The 25,798-nt window shown below is 46.5% G+C and overlaps 1 protein-coding gene across 1 annotated transcript in view; it reads left to right on the top strand.

The window, feature by feature from the left end:
• The window catches only part of CFAP65 (cilia and flagella associated protein 65), a 120,726-nt gene extending 98,005 nt beyond the window's left edge, over positions 1–22,721 (top strand). The window contains exon 33 of the mRNA XM_068245996.1: positions 21,461–22,721. Within this exon, the coding sequence (XP_068102097.1) occupies positions 21,461–21,476 (16 nt within the window). The 3' untranslated portion in view covers positions 21,477–22,721. The remainder of the gene's footprint in view (positions 1–21,460) is intronic.
• The last annotated feature ends 3,077 nt before the right edge of the window (positions 22,722–25,798 follow it).

Here is a 25,798-nt window from a genome sequence, read left to right as displayed (position 1 = left end):
CCACACAGGGCAAATTAGGGCCTGATCTGATGGGTAGGTGTGCTAGGGGGTGACAGGAGGTGATTGATGGGTTTCTCAAGGTGTGATTAGAGGGGGGAAATAGATGCAAGCAATGCACTAGCGAGGTGATCAGGGCTGGGGTCTGAGGACGTTCTGAGGTGTGGGCGGGTGATTGGGTGCCCGCAAGGGGCAGATTAGGGTCTAATCTGATGGGTAACCGTGACAGGTGGTGATAGGGGGTGATTGATGGGTAATTAGTGGGTGTTTAGAGGAGAGAAGAGATGTAAACACTGCACTTGGGAGGTGATCTGATGTCGGATCTGCGGGCGATCTATTGGTGTGGGTGGGTGATCAGATTGCCCGCAAGGGGCAGGTTAGGGGCTGATTGATGGGTGGCAGTGACAGGGGGTGATTGATGGGTGGCAGTGACAGGGGGTGATTGATGGGTGGCAGTGACAGGGGGTGATTGATAGGTGATTGACAGGTGATCAGTGGGTTATTACAGGGAATAACAGATGTAAATATTGCACTGGCGAATTGATAAGGGGGGGTCTGAGGGCAATCTGAGCGTGTGGGCGGGTGATTGGGTGCCCGCAAGGGGTAGATTAGGGTCTAATCTGATGGGTAACAGTGACAGGTGGTGATAGGGGGTGATTGATGGGTGATTGATGGGTAATTAGTGGGTGTTTAGAGGAGAGAATAGATGTAAACAATGGATTTGGGAGGTGATCTGATGTCGGATCTGCGGGCGATCTATTGGTGTGGGGGGGTGATCAGATTGCCCGCAAGGGGCAGGTTAGGGGCTGATTGATGGGTGGCAGTGACAGGGGGTGATTGACGGGTGATTGACAGGTGATTGACAGGTGATCAGGGGGGATAGATGCATATAGTACACGGGGGGGGGGGTCTGGGGGGGGTCTGGGGAGAATCTGAGGGGTGGGGGGTGATCAGGAGGGGGCAGTGGGCAGGGGGGGGGATAAAAAAAAAATAGCGTTGACAGATAGTGACAGGGAGTGATTGATGGGTGATTAGGGGGGTGACTGGGTGCAAACAGTGGTCTGGGGGGTGGGCAGGGGGGGGTCTGAGGGGTGCTGTGGGCGATCAGGGGGCAGGGGGGGGGAAATCAGTGTGCTTGGGTGCAGACTAGGGTGGCTGCAGCCTGCCCTGGTGGTCCCTCGGACACTGGGACCACCAGGGCAGGAGGCAGCCAGTATAATAGGCTTTGTATACATTACAAAGCCTATTATACATATGTGCAGCGGCGATCCGGGTGGTAGTAACCCGCCGGCGCTTCCGAACGGCCGGCGGGTTACTACGAGCGGTGGGCGGAGCCAGTCCCCGGCGGCTGATCGCGTCACGAATGACGCGATCGCCGCATAGCCACTCCCGCAGCCGCCCCCGCCGATGGGCGTATTGCGGTCGTTTGGGCCCGGACTTTGCCGCCGCCCATTGGCTGGGGGCGGTCCTCAAGTGGTTAAAGGATACCCGAGGCGACATGTGACATGATGAGATAGACGTGTATGTACAGTGCTAAGCACACTAATATCGATGCTGTGTTGCCTTTCTTTCTCTGCCTGAAAGAGTTAAACATCAGGTATGTAAGTGGCTGACTGAGTCAGGACTGGGTCAGACTACAGTGTAACCCTCACTGATTAGGAATTACAACCATAAAACATTTTCCTGGCAGAAAATGGCTTCTGAGAGCAGGAAAGAGATAAAAAGAGTCAATAGTTCATAGATTTTAGCTCTAGGATATTTAAATGAATCTCTTTGAGCATAAACAATGAAACCGTAAAAAGTAGATTTAAATATAAAATAAAACTGTGGAATATCTAAAAAAGTAATTTTTAGGAGAAGGAGGATAGATGCGATAGTTAATCTCATCAGTTTCTTTTTCACCCTGGGTGTCCTTTAACCATTTCTGCAGCTGGGACATGAGCTACAGTCGCAGGGATGCGATAGTCACGTCCCTGCAGCTTGGTGGGCAGTGTGGGCAATCGTGCGGGCGAATGCCTGCGATCCCGATGTTGCTAGTAGCAGGGGGGATTGGCTGCAGGGGATAAAAGTCCCCTGAGCCAATCTGTTCTCGTCCGCCGAGAATAAACACTGTTTTTTGTTTTTTTTTAAAACAGTGTTTATTCTTAAATAGAGCTGCCGCACTTCCTCCCGCTGCTGATTTCCACCGCTTACCACCGCCGATCATTAGATTTATGAATGGGAACAAATTTCCCATTCATTAATCTCCTCACAGGCCACCATGATTGCAGTGTCACTTCCCTAGTTACAATGTAGCAACACATTGCTTCCTATAGTACTTATTGTATGCGAATAGGAAGTGCTCAACGGGGACATCTTGTGGCCAAATAGTAAAATTACACCTACTGTGTTTTAGGGAATGAAAATTGTTTAATATGTATGTCAAGAGAGCATTATTTTCTTAATAATTATTTTCTTAATTTTTTTTTATTATTCCCATTAAAATGCATTTAGAATAAAATAATTTTTAACATAATGTACCACTCCAAGAAAGCCTAATTGGTGGCGAAAAAACAAGGTATAGATCATTTCTTTGTGATAAGTAGTGAAAAAGTTATTGGGGAATGAAAGGGTGGGGCCCTGAAATGTGAAAATTCCTCTCGTCCGTAAGGTGAAAAATACCGGCGGGCTGAAATGGTTACGCTTTAGTTTGGGGAGTTTAATCCTACTTTAAATGGATTTTCCTGCTTGTGTAAACATCCTGCTGTCTCAGCAATAATAAGGAGCTTCTCCCAGACACTGCCCAACTATTCTATGGCCTTTCAAAATAACCTTATTTTCCTTAAAGCTGCAATGCATATAATGTATTTCTCAAGTTATCTGATTCATTGAAATAAATGAGTTGGATAGAGGAAAAGTGTAAAGCAAACCTGCGAGGGAAAAAAAATTACAAATTAGAGCCTACGTTCACGCTGGTGTGTTATGTCAGACAATATTATATTTTTTATTATATATATTCTAAATGGTATGATCACATTGGCGTTTTAGCAGTGTGGTGCGTTGGAATCTTTCGGCATAACGCAATGCATGCAGTGTGTGCGCGAACCATTGCAGTAAAGCACACATAGTATGTACTGTGTGCTTCACTGTATGTGTTACATTGCATGCATAACAAGCGACTTTCCCCCTCTGCTGAGTTGCACACAATGGCTCAGTGTGAACATCAGATAATCATAGCCAGAGTTCAGCAAAGTCCCCGGTATACAAACACATACATGTGCTTGCCAGCTGCTTGAGCATAAACCTCCCCCAGTATAAAATACCCACAGAGTCTCCAGCACCGTCGTCTAACCGTTTTGTAGTTCCTACCGGCTTTTTGGCGTCCTTCGCGACTCGGTGAGTATTTAATGCCCTGAAAATCCACCAAAAAAAAAACAAAGCGCAGTCCCCGTCATCCCCTCAGGCATGCCGGTTAATTGAGACTTCCAGTTACCTGAGTTCTGGATAACACGGACTTTGCTGTAGTGGGAAGCCTTTGTATAGTCCAGAGGCTCCCTAGATCTACCTACCGGGGATGTTCTTCCTCTTGTGGCCACGCCTCTGTCCCGGTGCAAGCTTCTCTATACTGGGCGAGTAAGCTTTGCGCATGCACAGTAGAACAAAGGCGCTTTTACATGGAGGAAAAAAAAGTTTACTTCAAGTAAGCAAAATTGCACTAAAAAACATTATGGCCATGTAATAGCACCACACGTTAAGTATGAAAAAGTATAAACTGTTTATTATATCAAAGCACCATATATAAGAATAAAATAATTAAAAAACATGTCAGACACCTCAAGCATATAAATAAGCCAACATGCATATAATGTCAATAATGTTGCATCAAATTCAGCAAAAAGTAACATATAGGATAAACTATCACCTGGGGTGCTTAAAGAAAACCTGTAACTTCAAAAACGTCCCCTGGGAGGTACTTACCTCGGAAGGGGGAAGCCTCTGGATACTACGAGGCTTCCCCCCTGCGCAGTACAGCGGATACGATGGGGATTCGGCTATTTCCCCCTTACCCAAACAAAGCACTGGTAGTGCTCCTGCGCAGGATCACGGTCAGTAAATATTACTTGCGCAGGCGCACACTTGTCAAGATTTGTCAAGGGACTTCCGGGGGAGCCAGCGCTGGATTCCCCCCCAGGCTACAGAGGAGGGGGAAGCCTCACTGGCACCCTGAGGCTTCATAGAATCTATTTATTAATAGAGCTTCCGCTAGGATTGAACTCGGGTTCAGTAGCTGCTCATGGAATGAAAATGAGAGGAAAAATGCATAAGCATTTGAATCAGGCATCCATTATTATCAGCGAATGTATTATCAAAACTAAATAAATGTGCAGAACGCTCCAGACAACGTGAGAGCGATCGCAAGCTGTGCAGCCCTACGCTCACGCAGCCGCAGAAGATGTCAAACTGGCGAGGTCGGCATCTGCATCAGAGGGGTCCCTGGGACACAGAAGCTGCGGCGAGGGACAGATCGGCTGCCAGGGGCTGGATGAAGAAGTAGATCTTTTTTTTTTTATAAACTCAGACCTGTCCTTTAGGGCTCGTTCACACTAGAGGTGCTTTGAGATTTTTTTTAAGCGCTGGTGATTTTTTCAAAATCGCCCTGAAAGCGATTGTGCAATGATTCCCTATGAGAGAGTTCACATCTGAGCGTTTTGTTTCCGATTCGCTCAGAGAAGTGCTGCATGTACCATTTTTGAGGCTATTTTGCCTCAATGGAAGGTATACGCAAAGCGCTCACAAAATCAAAATCACTTTGTAAAGCGATTGTGTTCGCGTTTTTAAGAATAAATACATTGTATTTATTATTTTCTGTGGTTTAAGAGTTCACTTCCTGACTTGCATGAGGGAGTGAATTAAAAAAACGCTCTAGAAAAGGCGCTTTTCACAAAAGCGCGGGAATAAGAAAAAATAGCGTCAAAAAAAGCCCAACACGAATGCACTGTGCTTGCCCCCCATAAATCATACACTGAGCTGTCGACACGCTTGTCGCAGCCAGCTGTTTACCTCTAAGAGTCGGTCTCTGCCGCTCCCCCGCCTCCTGCATAGCTCTGGTCCCCGCCCACGTCCCTTCCCTCCAATCAGTGGGGAGGGAAGGGACGTGGGCGGGGACCGGCGCTATGGAGGAGGCGGGGGAGCGGCGAGAGTGACAGATGCAAAGGTGAACAGCCGGCTGCGACACGCTGCGTGTCGACAGCTCGGCATATGATTTATGGGGGCAAGCAGAGCACAGGGGGGCCTGTGAGGGGATTAGTATAGCAACAGAGGCTGGGCAGTATATGCAGACCCAGCCTCTGTGTGCAATTAGCGTTCTTAGAACCCACCTCGGGTTCTCTTTAAAGTAAACCTGTAATTTAAAAAAATGCAAGTCATATACTTATCTCGGTAGAGGCCCCGGGATCCTCCAGAGGCTTCTCACATCCTCCTCGAGACCACCAATCCATCGCTGGGGACCCTCTGAACGAGTATGGCTGCAGTGCAAAGGATGCCTTGCATCTGCGAAGCAGCACGTAGTCTCTCAGGCTCAGTGGAAAAAGCCAGGCCCGAGTGGCTCAATGCTACAGCGCAGGCACGCGGTGTCCTGTGCAATGCAGCCACGGTCAGGAGCAACACTTGACAAACACTTGTTGATGAGGGTTCGGAGGGCCCAAGTGCTGGATCAGTGAAGGCAAGCAGAACTGGGGAAGCCTCCAGATTATCCAGAGACTTCCCTCTACTAAGGTAAGTATCTAAATGGGGCAGTTTTTTCCCTAAAGGTACACTTTAATAATACGTATGTAAAAAACAGGACACCGACAGAGACAAATATAGTGTAGTAAATCTTAACAAATGATAAATGTTTAGAGTAAATGCAGTATATGCACAAAGCAGGGTCACCACAAAGGGTAACCACTGTAACAGCAGGTGTGGAGATTAAACCTGTCCCCACTCAGGATTAAGAAGTCGCTCTCTGTAGATCAGGAAAGAAAGAGGTAACACCCATCCACCAAGAGTGGACTCAGATATTGTATGAAGGTAACAGAGGTGCCAAAATAATAAAATCCACAATTTTTTTTTAAAAAAACATAAATAAAGAGGAGGTAGTGGTGGACTTACCTCCTCAAGCAGACAAACAAACTGTCGATTTGAACAGTGAAAAGTTTTATTTATATACTCCAAAAATTTGTGCAACGCGTTTCACATGCGTAACCCTACTTCATCAGGCAGTAAAACAGGGAGTATACAACAGCTGCAGATCAGTGTAACACTAAGCTCCTCTGTGAAGTTATGTTTTTTGAAAAAAATGTAGTGGGTTTTATTCTTTTGGCGCCTCTGTTTCCATCATACAACCTTAATAATACGAGTATTGAATGCAATGAAAAGTGATGTGTATAGAGAGGGATGCTGGTGGAGTGTTAAGTGACGCAGTAATCCAAAAGGTGGGATCGCAATTATGCATGGAACTCGATTATAGCCATTACCGTTGTTTTCAAGTGAAATTTGTGAAATCTGATTTCCACGCAGGTTCACAGTACACCACCCTCCTATAGACTGACCCTCCCCTCCTCCTTCTCCTTCCTTTATTAGCCGTCCACCTGCAGCAAAGGGAGAACTCATTAGCTGGACACACTCCATGGCTAATACATTGATCTATAAATGACCAGGTTAAAGGGACCCACCTAGGCTTGCCCTAAATCCAGAGATTAAGCTGGACCAGTTACATCCAGATTAAAGAGGAACGTCAATTACATCCAGATAAATGTGAGCTCTAAACACTCAGATCACCTTTGTTCAATTGGACGGATGATATTTTGACATATTGTATGTTGGCACCAGCTATTATTGTTGATGTTGATACAGATTTTGTTGTAGATTCTACACAATAAGCCACTCAGCAGATTGGTCATGTGCTCTCTGGCCAGGCTCGTAAAAGGAGCACTAACTCAATTAAAAAAATTAAAATATATATGTACTTGAAGTACATTTGTCCAAGAGTAAAATGCACTATATGTTACCTTTTCCCCCTATATTTCTGTCGTTTATAGTAGGTGTAACGATTGTGGGATATCTCCATGTTCAGCGCACAAGGCGTTCGCCGACACGGCGGAAATCCTCCACAAGCGTATGAAGGGGGGAACCCAGCTTTGGTGCAAGCACCAGTAGAGGGCAATTCCCACCGGCAGATGGCGCTGTGGAGTGCAGACGAGTACAACCGCTGCACGGCCACAGATGCCAGGTGGGGATTGTACAGATCAATACAATGCGGGGCTGAACAGCCCTTAAAGAGAAAGAGCACAGGTACAGGATGAATGTGTGTTCACCAATCTAGTCGCGACCCAGCGACGGTGAACACACATCAGCAGAAACAAAGTAGGAACGCAATCGCGAGAGAGGCGATTGCCAGAGGCGACACAAGGCTTAAGCAAGACAGGGGACGATAGTAGCAAAGGCACAGCAAATCATACAATGAGAAGATAAGGAAAATAACAAACGCTAACTAAACGCGAACACCGCACTCATTTGCAACAGCGAACGCGTTTACAGCGCGGTCTCCGCGTGTTAAGCACAACAGAGACAAGCACGCCTAACTAACCATCGACAGACAAACATGAAACAGAGAACGCGAGCGCTTGCTTAACGGTTACCTCACTGAGCCTACAGCAAGCGTTCGTATCAGACAAGACAAACAAACGGAGAACAGGAATAAGCTAGGAAAGATCCACAGCCACTACCGCTAGGGGCTAGTGCGATCCAAGTAAGACAGGCAGATGAGATAGCTGGTAGCAACCGCTGCTCCAGCTATACTCCAAGAAAACAGAACAGAAGGATCCACAGCACTAGCGCAAGGCTAGTGCGATCCAGGCAAGACAGATCAGAAGGATCCACAGCACTACCGCTAGAGGCTAGTGCGATCCAGGAAAACAGAACAGAAGGATCCACAGCGCTAGCGCAAGACTAGTGCGATCCAAGCAAGACAGATCAGAAGGATCCACTGCCACTACCGCTAGAGGCTAGTGTGATCCAAGCAAGACAGATCAGAAGGGGCTGCCGGTGGCAACCGCTGCCCCGGTTAGCACCCAGACAAACAGAACGATTTCCTGTCGACCACCGCTGGGACAGGACAATCGCAACAGACAGACAAAACAGATATGCAATCTAACTGCACTAGGAAACTGCCTAGTACAGTTCCAAGAATTACTCTAAGATAACTTTAACAAGAAGTGGCATGGCTGACACTCTAGGAGTGTTTCAACAAACCCTGAAGGAATGACCAGCAAAGGATTGTGGGTGATCCCAACCTTTATACTGCCAGCAGCTAGATGATTTGCATAACCAATGTATGCAAATCCCTCAGCAGCAGAGCAGGTCTGGGACTTGCAAAGGAAAGACAGGTCTCTCTTCCAGAGACCTGCAGCCCACAGACTAGAGGAATGGTCAAACAGCTGTCTGCCCGTGCAGCCAGCTGAGCGGATCCTTACAGTAGGCAGTAGAAATCTGACAGGTTTAGGACTAGTTATATCTCCTTATGGGGGATTTCATTCGAAAATATTTGCTAAACAGGTGTTGCTTAGTCCAACTGTCAGACTAGTGAGCATATGAGTAGGGAGCCAAACTGCTATCTTTGTATAGATACTTTTAAAGGAGTGGTTTTAGTAAAAAAAATAAATTAATTAAATACTGAGAACTTTCCATGAGAAGATGGACTAGTCCTGTCAGATATGTCAGATTTTATTGTAAGTCTATTGTAAGTGACAGCAACATAGGAAAAAAGTAATGTATAGTGGATCTTAAAGGGAACATAAACTGAGAGGGATAAGGATATTTCCTTTTAAACAATACCAGTTGCCTGGCAGTCCTGCTGATCTCTTTGGTTTCAGTATAAGAAAGTGGAAAACTGATCTGAAAAGCGCTAGATCAGAGTGGGTTTCCAAGCTTTTTTGTTACAGAAGCTGCTCAGTAACAACGTTACTGTAACAATATATGAAATCTGCTACACAAAAACACTCCAGAAAACGCTAGGCATGTTTAGAAAATCTCTCTGAACATGCCTAAAATCACTCTGAAAATCTGCTCCAGCGTTTTGCGGATCTGCTAGAGGTTTTTGGTGTGCACTTGCCCTAAGTGTTTATATGTAATTTAAAATGTACAATTTTACGCGATCGTGGTCCTTAAAGCTAGGTGGACACATATGGAAAACGTCACCCCGCAGAGTCAAACTTGATCCTAAATGGCTAAGATCACGACACGCTCCCTTTCAAGCATGGCCATACTGCGCCTGTGCGAGTACGACCATACCTGCGCAGTAGCACGAAGCCATTCATATACGAGCTGCTGTGGCTTACTGCGCAGGTACAGCTGTCCTCGGGCAAGTAGTACGGCCACAATCATACACAGTGAGAAGCCACGAGAACATATCCAACAAGCTCTTTTCAGATATATTCAGGGGATCCGCACTTGGCACAGGTGGTCTCCAGGACATGGGGAGCTTCTGCAGAATTCAGGGGCTTCTCTCTACTTAGGTAAGTAGCTAACTTTTTTTTGTTTTAGGCTGCTTACACACCAAGACGTTACAGGCGCACGTTAGTGCGCCTGTAACGCTCCCCCAACGCACAGCAATGTAACACAAGTGGGCTGTTCACACAGCCCACGTTGCGTTACATGTAACGCTGCACGTTCTGTGCAAAGTGCAGCATGCTACGGCGTTGGAGCGGCTATAGCCGCGTTAGACTGTTTGCACATGCGCAGTGGGGGGCGGAGAGGAGGCGGGGAGAGCCAGCTACAGTAGCCGCGCACATGGCTACTTAATATTCACTGCACTGGCGGGCGCTGATTGGCCGGCGGGACCACGTGATGCGGAGTGTCTCGCTCCGCATCACGTGGTCCCGCTGGCCAATCAGCGCCACTCTGGGAGACATTATAGGACTCGAGCCGCCTAACGCGGCTCACTCTACCGTCGGCTCTTGCAGCACCATACGTTGTGTTAGGTGCACGTTATGCGACCTTAACGTGCCACCTAATGCAACGTCTTGGTGTGCAAGAAGCCTAAATCCACCTTGGATACACTTTAGCCCCTCTGGCGTTATGATTATTTCCAGATTTAGGGTCTAAAAGCCATGCAATTTTTTCACAAGCTTTTAGACCCTAAGAACTACAAAAAAAAAACAACAACATACCACAGAAAGATCTGCAGCAGCTCCTGCATAGAACTCAATCAGGCATGGGATAACTGCTCTGAGCTGTGGAATTCTGTCCAGAGTCTGACTCGGGATTATTGCTAAGGTTTATAGAGAACCTGAAGCATAATAAAAATTAAAAAACATACAGATACTTACCAATGGAGGAGAAAGGTTCTGTATCTTATAGAACCCTCCCGTTCCTCTCCTGGTCCCCTCGTTCCACCGCTGTCTCCCCATTAGTATTATCCGACCGCCGCAGTATTCCAAAGCCTCCTGCAGCGGGAGATTGGAAAGGGGGAGATGGAGCTGGAACTTGGCGACTATGAGAGAAGCGGAAAGGCTCTACAGGAACCAGAGCCCCCCCTCTCCTTAGGTAAGTATCCATTTTTTTATTTGAATTACCTTTTAGATGTTGCCAGCCAGTCACAATACAGCTCTTGGCTCACTAGTATGCGGCAAGCAGAGAGTTAAACTTCTCATCCTTGCTTATCAGCTGTCATGGCCTCAGGCTCCTCTCTGCAGCCTCACACAGAGCTGTGTCAGGAGGGGGCGGCAGGTATTACACACAGCTTACTCCTGTGTCAGGAGGGGGCGGCAGGTATTGGGTATTCTGTGCTCCAAGCAGATTATCTTTGACATTTTCTGGTTTAAATCCTAATGGAACTAAATAGTCTACATTTAGTCCAAAGATCCTTCCCCGCGTTTACCAGGTACTGATAAGAATGTGGAGTCATCGCTGAGTAACAATATACACACCTGCCTGTTGTCACTAGTGTAGCGCTAAAGAGGGAGATACTTGTCACCCCCATAGTCCAACTTTTATTGTGCTGCCCCTGTTATAAATTTAGCTCCCCATTAGTCCTTTTTTATAAGCTGGATTGGACAGAGGTCAGAGAAGGTGGTAAGTGGTCCCCTTGACATCCACTAGGCACATAAGTGTTAGGTGGGAAGGGAAGAGTTGAGAAAGAGAAAGGGGTAAGGTTAGTGTTGGGGGGTGGTTGTTGGGGAAGGGGATAATGTTAGATGAGGAAGGGGGGTACTAGGGAAAGGGAGGAGCATACGGCTAGTATAGCGTGGAAAGGGAGGTGCATACGGTTAGTATAAGCTGGGGGTAAGGAATACGGTTGGTGTGTTGTGGGGGGGGGGGGATAACGGGAGGTTAGTGTTGGGGAAGGGGGAGTAGGAAAAGGACAGGGGGCAAGGCTAGTGTTAGGTGGGTGGGGTTGTGTAAGGGAAGGTTATACGGTTAAGTGGGGAAGGGGGAGCAGGGAAAGGGAGGTGGATAATGTCAGTACAAGGTGGGAGTTAGGTAAGGGGAGAGGTTAGGGTTAGCACTAAGTGGGTTGGTAAGGTAAGGGGATAAGTTTAGTTTTTTTTTGTTTGTTTTTTTTTTGGGGGGGGGGGGGAGAAAAAAAGGCACGGGCTAAGAAAGGTTAGAATAAGGCAGAGAAGTGGGTGAGGAAAACTAGGGTTAGGGAAATATCAGTGGATAAGGCTAGTGTGAGGAGGGGGGGGGGGGGGGCAGTGGGTAGGAAAATACCTAGACATAACATTATCATTAGGGTGAGATGGAAATCGAGCAAGACCGAGCTAGAGTATGTATCAACACAAGTCTGAGGATTTGAATCATTTCCATTCTATTGTCTGACTATCAGCGGCTTCCACCACAAGAAATCTCCTACAAATTGTAGAATAACTATAGAACGACCAATCTATAGTCCCACCTAGCCAGAAATGTACTCTGCTGAATGGGACTTTTCCTAAAAACTTTTCATGACTTTTGGGCAGGGCTGTGGAGATGGTACAAAAATCATCTGACTTTGATTCCGATTCATTAGTTTAGGAAACCACCAACTCAGACTCCGGATACCCAAAATTGCTCCGACTCAATAGTCTAAAGCTCAACACACACCATACAATCTTGGTTGTACAGATTTACCAAATCTATGTAGTATAAGAGCCAACAGATTGAAAATACCTTGAATGATTGATTGGATAACCCATTCAGGTTCCGTGGTTTTTTTCACGTGAGAAATGTTCACCTCCCATTCATTAGCCTATAACTTTATCACTACTTATCACAATGAACTGATCTATATCTTGTTTTTTCCGCCACCAATTAGGCTTTCTTTGGGGGGTACATTTTGCTAAGAGCCACTTTACTGTAAACGCATTTTAACAGGAAGAATAAGAAAAAAATGTAAAAATTCATTATTTCTCAGTTTTCATCCATTATAGTTTTAATAATAATACATGCCTCCATAATTAAAACTCACGTATTGTATTTGCCCATATGTTCCGGTTATTACACCGTTAAAATTATGTCCCTATCACAATGTATGGCGACAATATTTTATTTGGAAATAAAGGTGCATTTTTTCCATTTTGCATCTATCACTATTAACAAGTTTAAAATAAAAAAAAATATAGAAATATTTCATCCTTACATTGATATTTAAAAAGTTTAGACCCTTAGGTAAATATTTACATGTTTTTTTTTTTATTTACATTTTTTTTGTTATTATAGTAAACATTTTATTTGGGTAGTTTTGGGAGGGTGGGGGTAAACAATAGATTTATAATGTAAATGTGTGTTCATTTTAATTTATTTTTATTTTCAGTTGTAGTATTACTTTTTGGCCACAAGATGGCGGCCATGAGTTTGTTTACATGACGTCACTCTAAGCGTAACACACGCTTAGAGTGGCGCATCGGGGAGGGAAGGGCCAGAAAAGGCGCAGCTTCAGAGAGAAGCTGTCGCTTTTTCAGCGGGGGAGAGGAATCAGTGATCGGGCACCATAGCCCGATACATTGATTCCCTGGCTACCGAATCCGCGGCCGGGAGTGCGCGTGCACACGCGCGATCGGCCGCGGGGGCGCGCGGTAGCGCACATGGTTCCTGGACGTAGTTTCTACATCCAGGAACCAAAATAGGATAAGCTCTTTTACTACATGAAAGAGGTAAGATTGAACAACCAAGATTGTATGGTGTGTGTTGAGCCTAATACTTACTGGGGCTGTGGAGTCGGTAAAAAAATCATCTGACTCTGATTCCTCAGTTTATGAAACCACCGATTCCGACTCCAGGTACCCAAAATGGCTCCGACTCCTTGACTCCAAAGCCCTGCTTTAGGGCACCTGAGATTGCTTGTTCATGCTACCTTAAGATGACCGTTATCTTTGACCGCAATATTTTCGATCGAATTGTACAGAAAACAGGTCAGTGTTTAGTAAAATACGATGTGAAGCGATTCTTTGGTCGATTAGAACTGAAAATTCAGTTGATCCGAAAGTTGTATTTTACGATCGTGTCAGAAGAGAGAAAATGCTCTAATCGACCTGTTTATGGGAAACAATCGAGGATTACCTTCCGATTACTTTTGATCGTACAATGTGCATTGAAAGATCGCATCTGATGAAAAATATGTACCCTTAAAGGGCACCTCTACATAGATCTATTCTCAGTGCCAAAATGCAATACATCTGCTGACAATTGTCTGTCATGTGTATGGCCGTGTATCCTACAAACAATCTATCCTGCCAGGCCAAAGTACACAGTCATGCCTTCCGGTACCTGTATTCAGAGCTGCCCAACCAGTTTTATTCCTGAGTCCCTTCTTCACCTGCTTTTGAACAACAATAAAAATGAGGAATCGAATCTTCCTCTGTCTTTGTGTCTGTAGATGAGGTTACTTCCCCAGCATGCAGTCACCCTCCATCCTGGCAAACGTCTCTTCATTCGCAGACAATAAAAATTACAACTGGACTACAGAACGCAAATAGACTTCCTCAGCCAACCACAGCACAGCCTGGCCTGCAATTTTTTCCTCTTACTTTTTAAATTTCATCCCCATGTGAGACTGAAACAGTTCAAATAAGGAAGTCAGACAAACATGAGGCCATCTGCTGCTCTCTATACTCTGTCCTGTGATTCAGCACAAGGTGTGCCAGCCCCACAGACAGGACGCACAGCACAAGAAATAATATCTGTTATTATCATCAATATTCATCTCTGTGCCTTGCAATCATAGCTGCACAAATCAGATGCAGTGCTCTACAGAACTATTACTGGCAGTTCTGGGGGTGTTTTCTTTAAAGGACCACTATAGAGAAAAAGTAAGCAGTTAAAATCCGACAGAATCTACAGGCTTTGGACTAGTCCATCTCGTCATGGGGGATTCTCAGGGTTTTTTTGTTTTCCAAAGCATTTCCTGAAGGGCAGTTTAACTGCCAAAATAGTAAGACACCATCCAGCCTCCCTACTTACTAGCACACTATTTTGGCAGCTACACTTAGCAACTAACATTCGGGAAAAGAGAATCCTGTGAATCGCCTCATGGAGAGATAAACTAGTCCAAAACCTGTCGGTACTGTCAGATTTTAAAGGCTTACTTTTTTTTGCTGTCGTGCTCCTAAGAAAACCTTAAGGCGGAAACATGCCCCAAATAGGTACTTGCCTCAGTAAAGGGAATCCTCTGCATAGTTCAGAGGCTTCCCTGTAGCCCTCGCCTCCACCAATCCAGCGCTGGCAGTGGGGGCGGTTTAGGTTAGGTGTGCAGGGGGTGGTGGCTTACGGTTATTGGTGGGGGTGGAAGGTTAAGGTTAGCCCAGGGGAGGGTAAAGGTTAGCCATGGTGGGGGGGGGGGTTAGGTTAGCCGTGGGGGGTAAAGGTGGTAAGGTTAGCCATGATGGGGCGGTTAAGTTTAGCTGTAGGGGGGGTTTAAGGTTAGCCGTGGGGGGGGGGGGGGGTTAAGGTTAGCAGAGGGGGAGCGGTTAAGGTTATTCATCCAGGGGGAGTGGTTAAGGTTAGGCATCGGTAGAAAAAGGTTTCTGTATGAGAATAGGGTTAGGTTTAGCTGTAGAAAATATTATGTATTACTGATATTCAGGTCTTGATTTACATCACAGGTGCCTATAGGCACAGATGTCCTGGCACCCCAGACTTCATACTCCATTAAAGGGGAACTGAAGAGAGAGAGGTATATGGAGGCTGCCATGTTTATTTCCTTTTAAGCAATACCAGTTGCCTGGCAGCCCTGCTGATCCTCTTCCTCTAATACTATTAGCCAATAGCCCCTGAACAAGCATGCAGCAGATCAGGTGTTTCAGACTTTAAAATCAGATCTGACAAGATTAGCTGCATGCTTGTTTCTGGTGTTATTCAGATACTACTGCAGAGAAATAGACCAACAGGGCTGCCAGGCAACTGGTATTGATTAAAAGTAAATAAATATGGCAGCCTCCGTATACCTCTTACTTTAGTTCCCCTTTAACCTACAAACACCCGCTGAACTGCACCGCTAGTGTGCTGGCTGTCCCAGCTGTCACTTCTCCCTTACTTCCCTTGCCCATCATAGGTAGCTACAGGTGTCCCCTAATACTGAGGGTAGTCTGGCTACCTAATACTAAATAGCTAGTGGAATGCTTAGAGCTGGGTGAGTAACCTCATTTATGCTCTGCTCGGGATTCTGCATAGGGAAGGAGGGAGGGAGGCACTCTGGGAGAGGAGTGAGCCGCTTTTCCATCATCAGGCGCCTGTAGGCATGTGCCTACAGTGCCTTATGGTAAATCCGGCCCTGACGATATTTTACTATTGTTATTAGTACTGCAAGAGTAGAATGTCAGTATATTTACTGATATTCTATTATCAGCTATTTCTGCTCACCCAAATTTCCGGGTGCTCTTTTTTCATATGCTCCGCTAACTATCTTGTGTTACACCCACTACCTATTGCCCCATCCACCCCTTAGCCACCATACGTCACCCACTACCTATCCTGTGTTACACCCACTACCTATTGCCCCATCCACCCCTTAGCCACCATGCGACACCCACTACCTATCCTGTGTTACAGCATCCTCACTGCATAGTTCCTGTTATTTCAAACAGTTCATGTAATTTAAACAAAATGGTGGATCTGCAAGAATTTGGCATGCACAAGCCTCTCTTGCATCACAGTGAGATACTACTGGTCAGTTGCAACAAAAACTTCCAGGCACAGGAACAGCTTCTTTCCTCAGGCGGAGCCATGCTTAAAGGGGAACTGAAGTAAGAGGTATACGGAGGCTGCCATCTTTATTTCCTTTTAATCAATACCAGTTGCCTGGCAGCCCTGCTGGTCTATTTCTCTGCAGTAGTATCTGAATAACACCAGAAACAAGCATGCAGCTAGTCTTGTCAGATCTGACTTTAAAGTCTGAAACACCTGATCTGCTGCATGCTTGTTCAGGGGCTATGGCTAATAGTATTAGAGGCAAAGGATCAGCAGGGCTGCCAGGCAACTGGTATTGCTTAAAAGGAAATAAACATGGCAGCCTCCATATACCTCTCTCTTCAGTTCCCCTTTAATGCAGAACTACACTAGAGCTGTTAGGACTGGAAAGCATTACATCATAGAACTGAAAATAAACACTTCTTACCCTGTTTGCTACCACTTTTAACCTATATACAAGGACTGACTTGCAATTACCTACACTGTGCGACCTTGTATTGTTTTTGTCTGTGTAAGTTAAGCAACTGCCAAGTCAAATTCCTTCTAAGTGCAAACTTATTTGGCCAAAAATGGATTCTGATTTGTGGACTTTTTGCATTTTTACTGAATTAGTAACTTTAAACTCCAATGCAGGTTCCCCCCAATGCCTTCCCGTTGTTTATTGTTCACATCTCTTGTTTTTCCTGTTCCTCTATCCTGAGTCTTCTCTGATCCCGTCCAAAGCCAACAGCAGTAAATCCTGCCTGATGTATAATTACCAGAGCAGGACACAGAGTTTGTCGTCACACAGGAATAAAAAAGGCTGTTCCTACCCTGCAGGACAGCGCCGGGCGCTGTGACGCTGCCTGTCACCACGGCGATCGTATCTAATGCAAAACCTGTGTGTGCGCCTGGTGACAGCAGCTGTTCGGGGCAGAGAATTTTCATATGGAAGTCATAATCACCTCTCTCAGAGATTTGAATGAGACGAGCAGGTTCCTTATTATTCAAAACCAACAGAAAGGAAACTGTTGATAGGAAAAGAGGAAGAGAATAAACAGCGAGGCAGAAGCAGATGGCAGAGCAGAGGCGAGAGGGGTGGGGAGAGCAGGCGCTTAAAAGCAACTGACGTTTCTGGCCCATTGTGTTCCGCAGACGCACGTTAAACCTTCCGCAGAACAGCGACAGCTCGGCTGTGCGTGGGGCACAAATATCAGTGCTGAAGGGAACCTGTCATGCCTGGCTGCACAACGTTCCAATCTCTTAGGCCTCTTTTCCACGGGAGGCTGAACTGTGCATTCGGTTGCAATGACATATAGCAGAATGGCCGCGTTTGATCATGGCCGGATTTCAGCCAAGGCCACAATGGCCATGGCCTAAGGCACAGGAAAGTAAGGGGCGGGCTGTGGGTAGCAGTAGCAGTTAGCCTACTGCACATTCGTTCTGCTACACAGAGGTTGCACATAGCGGTGGGTGGCTACCAACAGCCGGGCCTGGTACTTTGGGGATGAAGGGGCAGTGAACGGGCATTGACAGTGATCTCTGAGCTGCCTGTCACTCACTAAATGTGCCGCTCGCCAAGGAGTTTACAATCTAATCCCTGCCACTATGTCAGTAACTGTCCTCAGAGGAGCTTATAATGTAATCCCCACCATCACTTCACTAACTGTCCTCAGAGGAACCTACAATCTAATCCCTGCCGCGTTGGGGGGGGGGGGGGGGGGGGAGTTTAGGATGCGGTCGGTCCGCGGGTAGTAAAAGTACAAATCCGGCCTTGCGTTTGGTAACATCCTGTATGTCGCGTCTGACACACGGCGGCATTACCCGGCGGTAAAAAAAAGTCTCATGTCGGTCTAATGAGGCCGTCCTCAGATGCAACTCCATAGGGGGCCCAACTGGACACTGCCTGTGCCGAGCACGAGCAAGAGCCCGGCTGGTGTACAGTAGCAACTAATAGGTGGTGAATTCACCGCCTTCAGCTGCTCATGGAAAAGAGGGCTAAATCAACTCCAGTTTTGCATGCATTTAAAGGGGAACTGAAGAGAGAGGGATACGGAGGCTGCCATGTTTATTTCCTTTTAAGCAATACCAGTTGCCTGGCAGCCCTGCTGATCCTCTGCCTCTAATACTATTAGCCATAGCCCCTGAACAAGCATGCAGTAGATCAGGTGTTTCAGACTTTAAAGTCAGATCTGACAAGACTAGATGCATGTTTGTTTCTGGTGTTATTCAGATACTACTGCAGAGAAATAGACCAGCAGGGCTGCCAGGCAACTGGTATTGATTAAAAGGAAATAAATATGGCAACCTCCATATACCTCTTACTTCAGTTCCCCTTTAATAGGATACTAGTTTACATTTAATCATATATAGAAAGTTTGTTTGTAGATCCCCTGAAACCTACAGCTGCCTGTTTACACCTAAATTAAACACTCATGAGCATGAATGAGTTGGAGAGGTTGCTTGGCCACCTAATGCCACGCCCCTTGCTGACTGATAGCCTATCATAAGGAATGGGCTCAGATTGGGAGATGGGGAGTAAGCAGGCAGGAGGTTGTGGAGGAGGACATGAAGTACTATTCATTGGTGCAACAGGTATTTAAATTTTTTTTTGAAATTTCAGATTTTTTTAAACTTTATGAATAATTATTTTACCTCCTTTTATAGTAAATGCATTTGAAAAGGCTTTTTTGAACTGGGGGTTCAATGTGTATATCTGCTCACAGGAGCAGGAGAGGATTACTTTCCACATGGTCAGGTGGAAGTCCGGTAGTCTAGAGATCATTAGCAGAATTGATGTAAGCTTATAGAGAAACCGTAACCAAGAACTGAACTTCATCCCAATCAGTAGCTGATACCCCCTTTCCCAGGAGAAATCTATTCCTTTTCTCAAACGGATCATCAGGGGACTCTGTATGGCTGATATTGTGGTGAAACCACTCCCCTCCCTCCCATGGTCCTGACATCACACTGTGGGAGCCTTGTTGCATTGTGGGAAATAACAGCTGTTTACAACTGCCAAAAAAAGCAAGCAGCATCTCCTTCCAGTGACATCACCTGCCAGCAGTAAAAATGTCCCCATGTGATAAATGTCAGAATATAGATCAGGAAGAGGAAAGATTTTACAATGGGCAAACACTGACTAAATCATTTATACATAATTATTATAAAAACTAAGCATTTTTTTTATTACATTATTTTCACTGGAGTTTCTTTTTATCCTCTCTGCATTGGTGACACCAGTTTCTACCTCTGCTCCTTCAAAAACATCAGCTCTGAGGGATGCACTGCTGGCTTTCATTTGTAAAGCTACGCACACACGCTGGATTAAACTCTTACAGTCCGAGAATCTAACATTTGTACAGGAGCCTCCCAATGTCATCTAAAAATCCAGCATACTGTACCCCTGAGGACTCCAAGAGGGCGAAACCAGCCGGGTTGTCCACGGCCAGCAAAGTGATGATATTTATTTTTTTGAGCACTGTTTTTAAAAGAAACAGGCATGTGGAAGCTGCTATATGGACAACTGAAGTGAGAAGTATATGGAGGCTGCCATATTTATTTCCTTTTATACAATATCAGTGTCCTGGCAGTCCTGCTGGTCTATTAGGATGCAGTAGTGTCTGAATAATGCCAGAAACAAGCATGCAGCTAATCTTTCAGATCTGACAATGATTTCAGAAACACCTGATCTACTGCATGCTTGTTTAGGGTCTATGGCTAAAAGTATTAGAGGTAGAGGATTAGCAGGATAGCCAGGCAAGTGGTATTGCTTAAAAGGAAAGAAATATGGCAGTCTCCATATCCCTCTTGCTTCAGTTGCCCTTTAAATAATCTCAGTTGCCTGGCAGTGCTGTTCTTTCTGGTCAGTAGTGTCTGAACCACACACCTCCTGAAACAAGCATGCAGCTTGTCAGACTTCAGTTAAAGCACCTGATCTGCATGCTAGTTCAGGGTCTTTTTCTCTAAAAGTTAAGAGGCAGTTGATCAGAAGGACAGCAAGGCAATATGCATTGTTTCAAGGGAAATGAATACCATATATAATATATACTCACATGTAAGCTGACCCGCGTATAAACTGAGGTACCCACTTTTCCTGCAGAAACCAGGAAAAAGTGATTGACTCGCATATACGTTCCCTCCCCAGTATAGCCCCCTCCACAGTAGTCAGATGTGCCCCCAGTACAAGTCAGTTGCAGGGGATGGGGGGCACAGACACAGCAGGGAGGCAGCTGGCAAGAGCAGGATCACTAGTGCATGATCCTTATGCTCCTCTGCCAGTAAGAAAACCTTCACCATTCGTTCTGCCCCACTGACTTGCATATAAGCCGAGGGGGTAACTTTTAAAGTGGATCCGAGATAAACTTTTACTCATTGCATAATTGAGTTCCTTTCATATAGTTTATAGGGCATTCCTCAAGCCAAATACTTTTTTTTAATACACTAATTCCCTATAAACAAGCCTCGCCCACAGCTCCTCCAGTACCTTTGCACTTTAAGACCCATATAGCAAGGGCTTATGGGAGATCAGTCTGGGCAGAAAGATGAGGAGGTGTTACTAGCCAGAGATTTCAGAGGCAGAGGGGAGGAGGAGAGGGGAGTGATGTTTTCACAGGCTGAGGACTGGACTGGAGATGCAGATCAGCTTGCCTGTGTGTAATGATCACAAGCAAAACATGGCTGCTCTTATTGTATCACAAGAAAAAATAATCATATTCTGTTGAAGCTGTTTGTAGCTACATTTGCTGTGTAAACTATCTAAACTTTAGATAAAAGATATAGACAAGTTACTTGTTATAGTTAATTTTTCATCTCGGATCCGCTTTAAGCAATTTTTTGTGCTGAAAAATTAGGCTTATTCGCAAGTACCCTATATATACTTACGTATAAGCCTAATTTTTCAGCACAAAAAATGTGCTTATATGCGAGTCAGTGGAGCAGAACGGATGGTGGAGCCGGTTTTGTTACTGGCAGAGGAATGTTAGGATTGTGCACTAGTAATCCTGCTCTTGCCAGCTGGCTCCCTGCTATGTTCTTATCCCCATCCCCTGCAACTGACTTGTACTGGGGGCACATTTGGCAACTGGGAAGGGGGCTATACTGGGAAGGGGGCTTATACGCGAGTCAATTAAAATTTTATGGTTTCTGAGGGAAAATCCAATTTTTGGATCCAATCGCAGCTAGTGGAAAAGGACCCTGAGAGTTGTGATTATAGTACTTTGGCTGTTGTATACTTTCTTAATGATTTTATGACCGATATTAAATGCATATTTTACTGTTTCCTTCTTGTATTGTTGTATAGGAGGGGTCACTACTGAAGAAGAGGTGGATGTAGACAATCAAGATACGCAATCCTTCAAGAGAAGATCTAGCATTTTGTAGCGCCAAGGTGATTTTAGTAAAGATCCAGCATGTCTGATTTTTAGTGACTTACAACCGACCACTACCCCCTTAGGCAGCAGACAGCTACTCTAGGCCTTGGCCGGGTGGCCTTCACAGAAACACAGCGCTGAACACAGCAAGTCACATCAATCTGAAATATCATTTGACAATGGAAAGGTTTGGTGCATTTGCACAGTTCATCAGTTCATAAATTATTACCTGAGGCTGCAGTATCTGCTAACACCAGCAGGATTAACAGGCATCTGTTGCCTTCCTCTGTGGATCTCCATATTGATCAGACTGAAGAGATTCACAGCACAAGTCTCTGGAGGAAGCGTCACCCTGATTGAGATGTCAATAAAGATCATTGAAAGTGGAACTCAAACCAAGACAGAGAGACAGATGTCTAAAAGTGGCCACACATGCATATAACAGTCCCCGTTATCTGGAACCCCGGCAACCAGATGTTCAACTAACTGGCATGCTTGAGGGGCTAATGGGATCAGTACATGGAGAGGGGGGGGGGTGAGATTTTTAGGCCATAAAATACTCGTCGAATGCCCAGCACCATCTTTTAACCTTCCCGAAGCTTCTAGCAACAAGGCTCACGGCGTGTCACGTGACACGGCTTGGGTCAGGTGAGACGCCGGAGCCTTGCACAGAGGACACAGGGAGGATGCCGGAGCCTTGCATGAAGGACGCTGGAGCCTTGCACGGAGGATGCCGGAGCCTTGCATGAAGGACGCTGGAGCCTTGCACAGAGAACGCCGGAGCCTTGCACGAAGGACGCTGGAGCCTTGCACGGAGAACACCGGAGCCTTGCACGGAGGACGCCGGAGCCTTGCACGGAGGACACAGGGAGGACGCCGGGGACTTGCACGGAGGACACCGGAGCCTTGCACGAAGGACGCTGGAGTCTTGCACGGAGAACGCCGGAGCCTTGCACGGAGAACACCAGAGCCTTGCACGGAGAACACCAGAGCCTTGCACGGAGAACACCAGAGCCTTGCACGGAGAACACCAGAGCCTTGCACGGAGAACACCAGAGCCTTGCACGGAGAACGCCGGAGCCTTGCACGGAGAACACCGGAGCCTTGCACGGAGAACGCCGGAGCCTTGCACGGAGAACACCGGAGCGATCTCCGTGCTAAAGTTAAAAAAAAATGCAATTTGTTTTAGTATAACCGTAATAAAATAATAACTTTTTTTATTGAAAGAAATGGGAAAATCGAATCTTTTTATTGTATTGTGTGTGGCCACCTTACAGTAAATCATACTGAGTCAGAGCAGTGCTGTCCAGCTTCCTAGGCAGGGGGTGTGTCTAGCATCAGATTTTTCAGCTGAAGGGGGCAGAGCATCAATGACCTGGCTGTGGCAGGCGGGGCCAAGCACAAATAAAAGGTGGGCTTACCAGAGGAGGGGGCCTGACACAAAAAATAGTCCAGGCAAGTGAGCGCGGCCCAGGGACCACATCCGGCCCGCCAGGTGGACAGCCCTGTTCAAAAGGGTTACCAATGTCCATGACTCACTTCCTCTTCATGTGTACCCTCTTCGACATTACTGTTGAAGATTGCTCCCCTCCGTGTACGAGCACTGACGCACCCCTGCACAGTAGAATGGCCGCTAGTGCACGGAGAAGCTGTACATGAGCGGCTCCATGCTACTGCCTGTTCTGTACTTTGCACCTGCACAGTGTCGGCCCTGCTCGTACACCGAGGGGGGCAATCCAAATCCAAATCCAAAAAAGCTTTATTGGCAGGACCAAATACATTTAGCATTGCCAAATCAAAATAAAGCATTAACATGGGGAGGGGGGATTGTGGGAATAAGGGAAGGATATAGGGGGTTGGGGTATATAGTCCATAGGTGTGTGGAGGATGTAAGGGACAGTATGGGGGACTGGGATATACAGTCCATAGGGGGTATTGGGGGTGTACAGTCCGATGTGGTATCATGTTCCTCTCAGTTGATGGCAGGCAGTGACATATCGGGCTGCTATTTGCACAGTTTATTCCTCTTCCCCAGTACTCATCTGTGGAGGTAAAATCCTGGATCTGTTCAGACAATGTTGAAAATTGTTTAGATGGTCCCAGCGCAGTGCAGTAACGGCCTAGGAAGATTGGGGAACTCTTTGGACCCTGCAGAGGCCTCCCCCCTACTGAGCTAAGTATCTAACTCTTTTTGTGGCCGGAGACTTCAGGTACCCTTTAAGTCTAAGTAGAGTTTTACAATGCATTCAATACGTTTATTTTGAGATATAAGAATTTGCACTCATCAGAGGCAGGGCTGGTTCTAGACTTTTTGCACCCTAAAGCAATACATTGTGAGGATGCCCCCCTTCCCAATGTGTGTGTGCAAAGCCGGACCAGAGATGAGAGACACATCGGGCTGTGCATTGCAGGTACTGGAACTACGCTTTATCCCCTCTGCCTCCTCCAAGACAGCATCTCCTCCCTGCTGGCCCGCAGCATCTGATCTCCAGGATGCCGGGTATGTGCTGCACCTCCTCCCATAAGCATCTCCTCCCTGCTGGCCCGCAGCATCTGATCTCCAGGATGCCGGGTATGTGCTGCACCTCCTCCCATAGCATCTCCTCCCTGCTGGCCCGCAGCATCTGATCTCCAGGCTTCTGGGTATGTGCTACACTGGCACCGTGCCACTCACCCGCTCTCAGCAGATTAGTGATGGGATCACCAGCCACACATGAAGTCCTGCTTCCTCTCTGACTACAGCAGCGCCTCATGTGACCCGGCAGCACGTAACAGGTCACATGAGGCACTGCTGTAGCCATGGATTCAGGATGTTGCAGATCCCATGGAACGTTAAGAGCAGGTGAGTGAAGCAGCTCCGTGCATCTAGGGAGGGCAACATTTGGGGAGGGGAGTGGCCTCCTGCGGCCCTCTAATTTTTGCTTCCCTGAAGCACGCGATTCACATTGCTTCATGAAAGAATTGCCCCTGATCGGAGAAGATGAGAACTTTGGCTGGTCCTGCCAGCTGAATCCCTAAAGGTGCATACACACATCAGACTATAGTCTTTGGAAAATGAAAGATCACAGACCAATCTTACCACCCTTCCATGTAGTATGAGAGCCATACCTTCCCAGTCTTTTCTATGGAGCTGAACTCCCCATCAGAAAAAAATCTGTGCAAGATGCTGCACACACAGATGCTGTACAGACACAAAAGATCAGTATCTGCAAAAGATCTGTTCCTGCCAAAGATCCGTTCCTGCCAATTGCATTCATAGTCTATGAGATCTGCAGATCATCATACACACCTTGTTTAAAGGGAAGGTTCAAGCAAAAAAAAAAAATGAGTTTCACTTACCTGGGGCTTCTACCAGCCCCATGCAGCCATCCTGTGCCCTCGTAGTCACTCACTGCTGCTCCAGTCCCCTGCTGTCAGCTTTCTGACCTCGGAGGTCAGGGCCGAATTGCGTACATTTTTACACATTCCCGCTAGTGCAGGAACATTAACGCATACATTTTTACGCGTTAGTGGTGCAACGCGTAAATTTTTGTTCCTGCACTAGCTGGAATGCGTAAAAATGTATGCAATGTGGCCCTGACCTCCGAGGTCAGAAAGCTGCCAGCGGGGGACTGGAGCAGCAGTGAGTGACTACAAGGGCACAGGATGGCTACATGGGGCTGGTAGAAGGCCCAGGTAAGTAAAACTCATTTTTTTTTTTTTGCTTGGACCTTCCCTTTAAAGAGACACTGAAGCGAGAATAATTCTCGCTTCAGAGCTCATAGTTAGCAGGGGCACGTGTGCCACTGCTAAAACGCCGCTATCCCGTGGCTAAACAGGGGTCCCTTCACCCCCAACCCCCCCCACACACACACAGAATTTACGACCAACAGGGCCGGATTTGTACTCTTTACCGCCCTAGGCCAATGTCACCAGCCGCCCCCTTCAGTATAGGTAGTGAGATGACCACTCCCCCCTTCCCTCTAGTATAGGTAGCCTGATGGTTGCCCCAGTATAGGTAGCCAGATGACTCCTCCCCCCTTTCCCTCTAGTATAGGTAGCCAGATGACTACCTTAATCCCTCCTTTTCCCACCTCTGAACCTCTCAGTATAGGTAGCCAGCCCACCTTCACATCACAGCAGCCATCAGTGTCACTCATTTCTCTGCTCGTCTCCAGTGCAGATGCTTCCTCTTCCCTTCCGTCTCCAATGCTGACCAAGTCCATAGCCGCCGGCCACAATGCAAACGTGCACAGAGAGCAAGGTGGCTGCTGCACAGGCGGCTAGCA

This window comes from Hyperolius riggenbachi, chromosome 7 (genome assembly GCF_040937935.1).
Source record: "Hyperolius riggenbachi isolate aHypRig1 chromosome 7, aHypRig1.pri, whole genome shotgun sequence".
NCBI lineage: Eukaryota > Metazoa > Chordata > Amphibia > Anura > Hyperoliidae > Hyperolius > Hyperolius riggenbachi.
The sequence above is the reverse complement of the archived record's forward strand: the minus strand, read 5'-3'. Positions and strand labels throughout refer to the sequence as shown.